The sequence below is a fragment of the Gallinula chloropus genome, assembly GCF_964237585.1.
Source record: "Gallinula chloropus genome assembly, chromosome: 2".
In the NCBI taxonomy this organism is placed as follows: domain Eukaryota; kingdom Metazoa; phylum Chordata; class Aves; order Gruiformes; family Rallidae; genus Gallinula; species Gallinula chloropus.
Window position 1 is genome coordinate 49,577,856 of NC_140086.1, and position 11,016 is coordinate 49,588,871.

The 11,016-nt window shown below is 40.5% G+C and overlaps 1 protein-coding gene across 3 annotated transcripts in view; it reads left to right on the forward strand.

The window, feature by feature from the left end:
- The window catches only part of SS18 (SS18 subunit of BAF chromatin remodeling complex), a 44,065-nt gene extending 39,034 nt beyond the window's left edge, over nucleotides 1–5,031 (forward strand). For all 3 annotated transcript variants that reach the window (XM_084260066.1, XM_084260067.1, XM_084260068.1), the window contains 2 exons: nucleotides 2,051–2,184; nucleotides 4,245–5,031. In XM_084260066.1, the coding sequence (XP_084116192.1) occupies nucleotides 2,051–2,184; nucleotides 4,245–4,271 (161 nt within the window). In that variant the 3' untranslated portion in view covers nucleotides 4,272–5,031. The remainder of the gene's footprint in view (nucleotides 1–2,050; nucleotides 2,185–4,244) is intronic.
- Nucleotides 5,032–11,016: the final 5,985 nt, after the last annotated feature.

An 11,016-nucleotide genomic window follows, 5' to 3' on the forward strand; every position in this document is an offset into this window, starting at 1 on the left:
GTGCACTACTTCTGAAAACTTGAAAAACTGAAAATACTTCTTAAAAAAACAAACCTGAAAGACTTCTTAAGTATATTGTAAAGCTGTACATACTTGTTTCAGAAGAAGGGATCTCTGAAATCCAATTCTATATATTTTACCTTTAACTGTATTGCAGGGTTAAGTGCTAAAACTTGAGGCGCTGTGGTGCACGCAGGAGCGTGTGGCTGACTTGTTTGCCTTCTAGACAAGTGACAGATTTGCATTAAATCCAGTTTTGTTGAGACACAGTTAAGTGTCAAGACAACCCACTGAGATTTAGCAAGTTTCCTCCTTTTGGAGGTTATGGATGAGTTGATAGTTCTCAAATAATACAAGCCTGCTTAGATTCTGCAAAACGTGACACAAAACCAGAGTGAAGCTGGGAGTGAAAGTCTGTATCGTTCACTCTTCTAAATGTCAGTAAAAAAAGTAAAATCTGACTCACTCTGAAAATTTAGGTTAAGTAGTACCAGAGGAAGGGGATGAAGAAATCTGTTGCAGCGACTTAGGTGCTGTAATTTGTAAACCTGAATAGCATGATACTCAGTTTCCATTTTTTTTGAGCAGAGCTAGATAATAAAGTTTCATTTTTACATTATAAAATCTATCACTGAATATTTAGAGTTCAACTGTAAAGAATTGCCATGAATAAATAAAACCAAGTTTCATTTGTCAGATGAACACTCTGCTTTTTCGGATGTAGTATCCGTGCTCCATTTAATATTTAATTGCTTTCTAATTTGCAAAATATAGATCAGCATCCCAGTCATTATTATCAATCTTTAAGGTTTTTGTTCCACTGTAGAAAGCTGAAGCTGCATAATTCCATGTGATTCAAGGCCTGAGGAGAATGGTAATAAGTTTATGGAGCTTCTCTTCTCCAGGTTATCATCTTTTTGACTGTCTCATGGCTCCAGAATTATTGGAAGAGTTACTAGCTGTGGTCATGCTAAAACTGCCTTCTAGCACTGCATCACACTATTGCGAAAATACATCTGTTTCTTCTGAGGGGAGGGGAAAAAGGTTTGCCTTGTTTAAAAGAAAGCATTTCTAAACAGTTGCAGCTCTTCCTGACTGCCCAGTTTTAAGGGATGGTATTGAAAAAGTTAATTTGGATCCACTGCAAAAGATCCATATGGGGTGTCACTGAAATACACAGTACATCTTCTCTCCCAAGGTAGGAAGAGTTGAAGTTTATTTTGTTTGGAACAAACACTTGATGGCAGTAACATGGAGCTTCCAAGGGTAGACAGACAGAAACCTTGTGAATAGGAACCAAAAGAGTTTGTATTGACAGAACTCCTTCCTTTTGGGGGTGGGGGGAAGGCTGGAGCCAAAACTGGTTCTTTTTTTCTTTTCCTGCAAAACTAAGCTGACCAGAGGAGTGTGGAGTTAGAGGGTGCTTTTTTCCATCCCACAACAGCATTTACTGGTTGTCACATCTCATATTTTATGCCTGTAACTTGCTAGCCTGACATCCCGTTTATGATGGCGTGCTGTGGTGTGAGAACTGACTTTCTGGCAGCACAGAGATGCTCTTCCCTTCAGAAAGGTCCAAACACTAAACGCAGCTGATCATCTGGCTGCTCCTGGCATTGTAAAGTTCTGGAACTGGAGCAGCATAGAGCAGGAGGAGAGCTGTGCCTCCCTAAATCCTGGATATCACTTGTTTGATTTGTCATTTCTTGCCTTCTTCCCTGTCTTAGGGCCTTGTGTGTGAAACTGCACATGTTGGTAACAAGTAATGAATATATAAATGAAGGTATGTGTTCCTGTGGCTGGACCACAGGCCCTGCCAGCTAAGGGGCTTTCTAGGGTGAGAGGAGGACTGCTGATCCCTGGTATGATTTTAGGGAGGAGAAGACTTAATTGTGCAGTAGTGATGCTACTTAGCTCTGCTCAGTTGTACAGTTCAATGCTTTTATTGTTTTCCCTAACAGCTTAAGCAGCCTTTTTTCTCTTCTTTTTTTTTTTTTTTGGTTTGGGGTTTATTTTGTTTTTGTTTTGTTTACATTGTAATGCTCTCCAGGTCCTTCCCAGAGTGGTCCGGGACCTCAGTATCCCAATTATCCACAAGGACAAGGCCAGCAGTATGGGGGATACAGACCCACGCAGCCTGGGCCACCACAGCCACCGCAGCAGAGGCCTTATGGATATGACCAGGTATTCTTTCATGAGATGAGAAAGTTGTGATTCCTGCACACTCATTTGATAACATCAGTTTCTTGACGTGGTCTCTCAAGTATGTATATACAGTTCTCATGGATTTTGTTTCCAGATGTGTTACCCAGAATCATTTGTCCAGATGTGCAGTTAGTCATTTTCTTGAGTTTGCAAAGTTTCAGTGCAATTTGGTAAAGTGAGACACTCCAGACAATATTTTTGGACCTTAAAAGTAAAGGTGATCTGTTTCATAGCCTCATGGCAGATGGCTAGTATGAAAGAGTGGTGGATCATTCTCTGTTACTGCTTTGCAGTAAAAATGTTGAATTGATTCTGCACAAACACAAATACAGTAATCCTCAAGATCCTTGAGGTGTGCAACTGAAGTCCCTCTACAGCTGTGTGTGGAGCTTATTGTTGCATAGATTGTCTCTGAGCAGTGTAGAGGAACACTGAACATAGGAAAGAGGTAACCTGAAAAATCAAATGCTTCTTTCCTATCACTACTAAGATAAGTTTAAAACAAACAAGAACTACCAAAACTCTAGACTGGAGTTGTTGTGGAAGGCTCCTGTAACAAACCATGTTTTAATTACAGGATCAAGCAAGTGTTTTATTTCTGCAGAAGGTACTAAACGGCAAAAAATCTAATCTTTGCAATATGAGTCATCCATAAATGTCATTAAAACATACACTATCACTTTACTTTGCATAGATAAAATGGAGAGCAACTAAATATATGTTATGATCAGGTTGGGGTTCTAGTGCTGAAAGAAAACCCTGATATGTCAATAGGACTTGAACTTTCAAGGAGAATTTTGCCTTGGAAGTGGGAGTAGCCACAATTGCCCACAATTTTAAAGGAGAACCTGGCTTCCTTTCTACAGAACTTTAGAAAGTTGAAGGAGGAGGAACGCACTCTTACAATGTGGCAGTTCAGAGATGAAATTCCTTGTAATTAATTGACAGCTAAACAAAACGCTTATGCATTGAACTAATAGCTTCCTCCTGCAAATAATAAGCTACAGGAAAATGCTTTGCTTGTGGCAAATATTAGGGTCAAGGAAACTTAATCTCAGTTTGCTGAGTTTCTTCCAGCTTGCTTCACAGTAGAAGTGGATAACCCTCTCTGTAGACAGGCTCCACTCCTCCTCTGGTTTGTGCAATGTAAGTTCCACTGGGAAACTCAATTATAGAGGACCTCTCCACTCTTTCATACTAGCCATTCCCGTAGGAATTGCACTGCTTGAATTCTCATCTGGCAGCTCTTCCAAAACTCTTCTTCCTGACTGCCATTACAATGGAAGAAGACCTGATGTTGAAACATAAAACTGGAGTTTAAAATACTGCCTTATCACGATGGTACTTGGCGTGAAATGGTGGGGGGACTGCAGTTTGGAGACTGTTTGCTGCTTGTTTCTGCAAGTCTGGAACCCTGTGGAGAAGGATCATGGTGAGCGTGTAGTGGTGATGCTTTCACCTCTGCCCTCCTCTGCAGCACATGTTGTACTGTCAAAAGAAACACAGAGTATCAGTCAAGAGATAATTCTGTGTGGTGGGTCTGTGGAGTAACTGGTTACCATAGGATGTGTTGACTGGTTCTTTGTGTTCACCAGCATGTGCCTTGGTTTGAGATACATCTATCAGACCATTCTTTTGATGCTTGATAAATGCATGTGTTTACATATCTCTGGAAGCAGATTAGTTTCCTAAATGACTTTGAATTTAGGTGTCCCTGTCTTTCTGAAATGATTTTCAGAGTTTAGGTGGGAAGTAATTCCCGTCTCTTATTTTTGATGGTGTTGTGCGAATTTCACAGCAATCACAGATACACTTTTCTGATCAAATTAGTTTCCTGGCTTTAAATCCATACCATTAGTCTTGCAGTAAAGCACAAAAGGTTTTAGTGAGATGAAACTGTACTACTTAATCATAGCAGTTTAGCATTTATTGCCTCCATCTTTTAACATGGTAGGGGTTTTTTGTGATACTCTGATTTCAGCTTTTAATACAGGAAAATATGCTTTGTCTAATTAATGCATTTTGAATCTATTTTTTAGGGTCAGTATGGAAATTATCAACAGTGAAAAAGCACTCACATTCCGGTAGGCACTATCTGTTAGCAGCCATATTGTCTCCTCAGCACTGTGGACATCTTCCTGAGATGAGAACCTCCCATTCCATCTAGCTTTTGGAAAAATCTCGTGGCTGTTTTTATGGTATACAGTCTTTATGGGTTAATTGTTAAAGACTGTAGATTCTCAGAAACTGATTTCACATCTCTACTCTAGATGGCAATATTGGACAGAAAATATGTGACATAACGATTTGCAGTGAGTTGAGAACTGTATGTCAAATAGACTGTTACAGACTGAAAGGTGCAAACAGCTTTGTATGTTTATGAAGGTTATGGGAATTTAATATTTTTTCCACAGATTTTTTTTGTAGGGGTAAAGGGGAAATGCACACTTTTTACAGCAGCAATATTTTGTATATTATGTTTTTCATGTGGTGAATATGCAAGACAGTACACTACTCACTGGGCCAGATAAGAAATCTACTGTTAACAATGAGTTGGGGCATGATAAGTGCTTGATTGTCTAAGTCTCGAAACGGTGTACAATAAAGGTAACAGTGAAAGAAGATGGGGAGCATCATACATCACTGATAGGTTCATGTACAAAGAATAAGAATCCCAGTTACCTAAATGGGAACACAGTTAAGGACAGCATAATAGAGTCTTGTGCAAAGATTAATTTTTTTAAGCTTTCCAATTTTTCTGAGTGAAGCATTTTTGTAAAAATTGTTTCTAACATAGTTTGACAATTTTCTGCAACGTTTTTTGGGTAACAACATAAACGTTTGGGTTTTATTTCTCAAGTGTTTTGTCACAGCTTTGCATAAGCAAGCTGTAATCCCTCTTAATAATTGCAATAACAAAATGACAAGTGTTAATTTTACTTGGCTTGAATATGCAAAGAACTTGAAAAAAAATACGGAGGACAGGACTGTATTGTATAAGTGTATTTTAACCTTTAGTTGAATAATTTGTATGTATCAGAATAGCCTAGAAGACTTTGTAAAGCCTATCTAAACTTTCCTAACTGGGAGTTAATATCTTTAGAAAGGAGGCATTTTTTGTGTGTGTCCATTGTTCTTACCGGTTAACGTGAGACCAAGGGATGTTTTTGTAACATCAAATTATAAAACCTGTGGGGGAGGTAAATGCCAAATTTTGTTTTGAACTGCATTAACGCTTAATAGTGTTGCATGTGAGATAGAGGCAGCACCTTGATCAGTAGCACAGTGCACAAAAAATTGGGTTTGAGACTGTCCTACAAATAACTGTACATCAGATGAATACATGGGAAATCTGTTGTGTAGAATATATGCACTCAGGAATTCCTGGCAACTTTTATACAGGACAAAACTTAAAATGAGCCCGGGAGTAAAATAATAATTTTTTTTTTTACTTGATGATCATATTTAGGGGGGGATTAAACAGAAAACCAGCTGGTGTTCATAATATGTGTGACATTATACATGGAAGACAAGATTTTCAATTTATTCATCAATTTTAAAGGGAAAACAATTTTCTTAAAGTCGATAGAAAACACACATCAAGGTTTGAACAGTTATGGCATGAGGAACATTATTATGAATGAAATGCTTGTAGGTTCTGTGCCAATTTTCCACCACTGTGTACTTCATTGCTATTTAAAACTGTACTCCATCAATTCTAACGGAAGAATAAATTATTTGTGATTTTAATTTTCTCATTTGTTTCTTTAAATTAGATCCCTATCACTCTGATGTCTCATCTGGAGACTCTGCTGTGGGTTTTTATTTTACAGAAGTTTGGCCAGAATAACCAAACCGTATTTGCATTCTAGGACTTTATCAAAATTCTCTTGCCATAGCCAAGTTAATTAGAATTAACTGTTCAGTAATCAGCGTGTTGTGTAGGTTGTTTGTTACGAAATTCTTCCTCTGAAAATGAAGGTCCATGAGGCTATAATCAAGATGACTGAATTAGATAAATGAGTCGAGGAGGCAAAAGTGTGTTGAACCCAACCTGGTGTAGATATGTTATCTCATTTGAAATAAGCTCAACTGACATTAAGAAATAATTTGTCTTGCCAGCCCATCTTCTGTTGTCTTATTCTCCTTTTTAATGGAAACTAAAATTGCAATTTTAATAAGCAGAATTTCCTCCAGGGTTTCCCTCCTAGAGACTACTGCATTTGCAAGGTTTAATTGTTTTATAACGGTCCTGTTTCGTAAAACTTTTTAATTGGTGGTGACAAAAATTACCTTATTCCTCTGATACTATGCCAGAAGAACAACTTGAGGAGAGAGAGAGAGCTCCTCACAAACATCTTTCTGCTGAAATTATACATGAAAAAAGAACCGTTTTTCCCTAAACAAAAAAGAAGCAGGAATTCATGGCAGGACCAGGGTGAAATACAAGGTTCATTTTAGTAAGTACTCTTTCTTAAATAAAATCCAAGCAATAGCAAACTAGTAAAAAAGGTGTTACATTTGGCATTTTACATGCAGGATGTGGAAAATAAGACCTAAGAGGGGGACTGACGTAGCAAATCCAACATGTGAACAGAAATAATACAGATCTTCAAAGAGGAAGAGTTAATGAATGAAGTGACTTAGTTATCACAGTGCTGTGGGTTTTGCTGTCATCTTTTGCTCTTCCTTTTTGGACAGTTTTATTTCCTTTTCTCCTCCAAATGACTGGCAGAAGGGAGAAGCTGGCTCACTGTTTCAAATGAAAAGTAAGATTAAAAACCCAAAATCGTGTATATGTACATAGAATATAACATTGTGACATAGGTAAGCACACGTGCTGCTTTTCAGAGCAGGATAAATGCATCTTTGTGCAAATAGTCCTGCTTTTGTTTTCATATATAAAATTACTTGTAAATGTTCAAAGTGAGGGTTTGAGGGTTGGGTTTTTTTGAAAAAATACTCCTGATTAAAGAGAAGCAAGGACTTAGTTGCGAAAATATCATCGTACTTCTACAGTTCTTCTACAGTTCTCATCACAGAGGATGCTGAAAACACTTCAGTGTGATTGGGGGGGGGAGGAACCCAAACCCAACAGATTCAAGATTCCAAAAAAGGAGACAATACTTAAAAGTACAAAACGAAGAGAAATCGTTACGTTAGCAAGCCCAGGTGGAATTCAGCCAGGAGTCCAGAAGAAGTTTAAGAAGAAAGTCGCTGGTTTTCCTAGGTTGAGCATCGGTATGAAATGAACCTGAGCAAACCTTCCTAAGTGAACATACACCTGGATTAAAAAAGAAAAAATAAAAATTGAGTGTACCAAATGATCTGTTTAAAAAATAAGAGGTGACCCAAAACCTGACCCTTCCTCTGCTAAAATTACTGTTAAAAAAGATAAATACATGTATAGCACAGTCTGATGGAAGTGATACTGATTGTTATTTGTACGTTTACGAAGCCTGAGATCTCTGAGAAGTTACTGCTATAAAAATCATGCAGGAAGGGGGACTGTGAAGCTCTGGAAATCAGATGAAATGGGGGGAGAATAGGTATAAATTCTAAATATAAAAACATGGAGATTGATAATTATGCCAGAGCTCTACTGGGGCCACTGATTAACACCACGTAAATTGGAGAAAATGAGACATGTTCTGGTAGCAGGGTGAGGTGGACGTGGGGCTGCCTCCTTTCTGCAGGACTTAAAACTTCGTGGAAATGCAGTGGGCCCTGGCAGAACTTAACACATGGTTGGTGTTTACAGACACGACGGCGTAGGTGCTGAGTGGTGTAATACCAATTTACTCCAACGCGGTTAATCAGCTGAGAGATGCTATGGCAGTAAAGCTTGTGTTCAGATTTGCTGTTGGTGGATGAGAAGCTTAACATGAGCCAGCAGTGTGCTCTTGCAGCTTGCAAGGCCAATGGTATCCTGGGCTCCATCAGAAGAGGGACAGGGAGGTGATTGTCCCTCTCTACTCTGCCCTCGTGAGGCCCCATCTGGAGTACTGTGTCCAGATCTGGGGCCCCCAATACAAGAAGGATGTGGAACTGTTGGAGAGGGTTCAGAGGAGGGCCACAAGGATGATTAGAGGGCTGGAGCACCTGCCCTACAAAGAGAGGCTGAGGGAGCTGGGCTTGTTCAGCCTGGAGAAGAGAAGGCTGTGGGGGGACCTCATTGCAGCCTTCCAGTACCTGAAGGGAGCATACAAACAGGAAGGGATTTTAAAAGAGCAGATAATGGCAGGACAAGGGGGAATGGATTAAAGCTAAAGGAAGGTTTAGATTAGATATTAGGGGGAAGTTTTTTGCAGAGAGAGTAGTGAAGTGCTGGAACAGGCTGCCCAGAAAGGTGGTGGATGCCCCATCCCTGGAAGTGTTCAAGGCCAGGTTGGATGGGGCCCTGGGCAGCCTTGTGTCTGGAGGTTGGTGGCCCTGCCTGTGGCAAGGGGGTTGGAGATCTATGATCCTTGGGGATCCAACCCATGCTGTTCTATGATTCTTTGATTCAGTGCATGCAGGGTGTCACAGTTTGAAATGCTGGGGAAGCAGTGGCGTGAAACGCTTCACCAACTCCCCCAGCACCGCTCCGAATTAACCATGTTCCTTCTCGTATTTCCCATATCCCAAAGGAAAAAGACATCTTGGGTAAAAGCTAAGTGGGTAATGAGTGGTCAGGAGGAGCTCAAGTGTGTTTGGGTTTCTTTATGTCAGGAGGCAGCATGGTATGTGTAACCCAGCAGGTCCTAACAGCCTCGTCTCTGCAAGGACACGGACAGCATGATGAAAACTGAAGGCAGCACCTTTAAAATCGATTACAGGAAATGCTTTTTACAACATGCACAACTGCAAACTCAGTCCTCGAGATATTACTGAAACCAGGGGCTTAGTAAGATTTAAACAAAAGACAGACTGGTGCATATCTATATACATGAGAACAAGCATGGTTACATTGGATGGAAGAGTTTATTTTGAAAGAATGTAAAACACGCTTTGCAGCTTCCTGCAACAAGCAGCGTGCTGGAGTTTGGAAGGTAATTATGTTGGTTCCTTGACAGTGGATATTTGGATTATATTTAGGTTTCTTCTTACCACAACTTTTAGAATCTGGCTCTGCAAAGCCTGGAAGTAGACATTACCAGCAGCAGGCTATGGGGTGAGGTGGCAAATTCAGCTGAAATGTAGATCTGAACTGAGGTGGCAATGCTCTCTTCAGAAATACTTTGTTTACCCACTGTGGTGAAATAAATCGCTGAAGTAGTATGAACAGTGATATGTTTCAAGCTTGCAAGATGCTGGGTGCTTTCACTCAGTTCTGCCAAGCTTCCCACAACACTGTTTTTTCAAGAAAAACTTGACCAATCTAGCAGAATGTGTCACTCCCTATACCTGTGACCCAGTGGTTTTACAAGGGGAGTTGTTTTTGTTTTCTATAGCGGTTTCCTAATTTTCCTTTACTGGTCCTTGTCTTAAGCAGTGTAGTTTGGTAGGTCAGTGGCTTCGCATACATACACCCCAGGCCTCTGGTGGGGAAGAGCTGTGGGGCTGGAAGGGGAGCTGCTGGAGCAGCCGGGGCCGTTAGTGTGCGAACTCGTCGGGGCGCTGCGTTACGTTCCCTTGCCTCGGTGCTTTTTAAACGAGCGGCGTAGGTGAATGGCCACATAAATGCCTCCACATTTCGGTTCATAATTTTCCTTTAATCGAAAAGTTAATTTTACACAGCATAAATTCTAATCACCTGCTGCAGTTGGTGTTGCCAGAAGTGTTCTGGCATCTTGACACAGGCCCATTACAGATCCTTCTGTAGCAAAACGCCATTTGCTAGGGCAGGCTTGGTGGAAAGGCACGTTTCCTTTTTATGAAATGAGGCTACCTCATCTCCTGACTGGTTTTTAGCAACCTTCAAATCAAGTGAAGAACCAAGCTGTCTTCCTCACGTCTTTACAGTAATAGCTTTTCTCATCCCAGAGCCTTTTGGCTTCCTGTCCACAGGGCCACAATGTAAACAAGTGCCACAGCTCTGAGAGTTTCTGTCTAAATGCGGATTGTGGCCTTTCTTGTTAAGATACTATTTTGCCAAGCTGATACAGTGTCCGTCTGACAGGTTAATGATTTGTGTATCTCTTTCTCTGGGTTGTTTTTGTTGCTTTTTTGGGGTTGTTTTGGATTTTTTCCTTAGCAATGCTGCAGATAATTTCAGAGCTAGCTCTATTTGTGTACCTAGATAACTGCATCTATCTGCTTGCTCCCAAGGCTGCTTCCATCTTGGGTGAAATGTTTCCCTTCTATCATGAAATATCTTACTTAGAACCTTACTATTGGGGAAAAAGGGTTCTGCCTAAGAACACCAGGGGTTTTAATTTCTTAAACACGGCGAGCCTGCCCATCATAGTATGACAAAGAATTTGCTAGCTCGACACTTGCTTTCGGATTATAATCTGTTTCAGATGGTCCACATAGGCTCAGGAAAGGTAAGAATGTAGCAAAACTGAGACAGGCATGAAAGTTTTTGGCTGATGGCAAGTGATTGGTTTTTAGGACCAGGATATCTGTAACCACTACAGGTACGTTGCGTGCATGCTCACACGTCTGATGGAGCCTGGTGTTCATGGGTGCTTGTTATGGCTGTTGCTGTGCTCTTGCTGTAAGGGCATCATTGATACTTGTATTACCTCAGAAGCTTAGTTCTATGGGCCTTGTGGGGTTTTGCCCTTGTTTTCACATTGCCACGTGCTTTTGTGCTCCCTGCCAGCAAGGAAGGCAAGCAGAAAACCGGGAACTGTACATGAGACCCACCCTGCTGAGGCAGGAGTA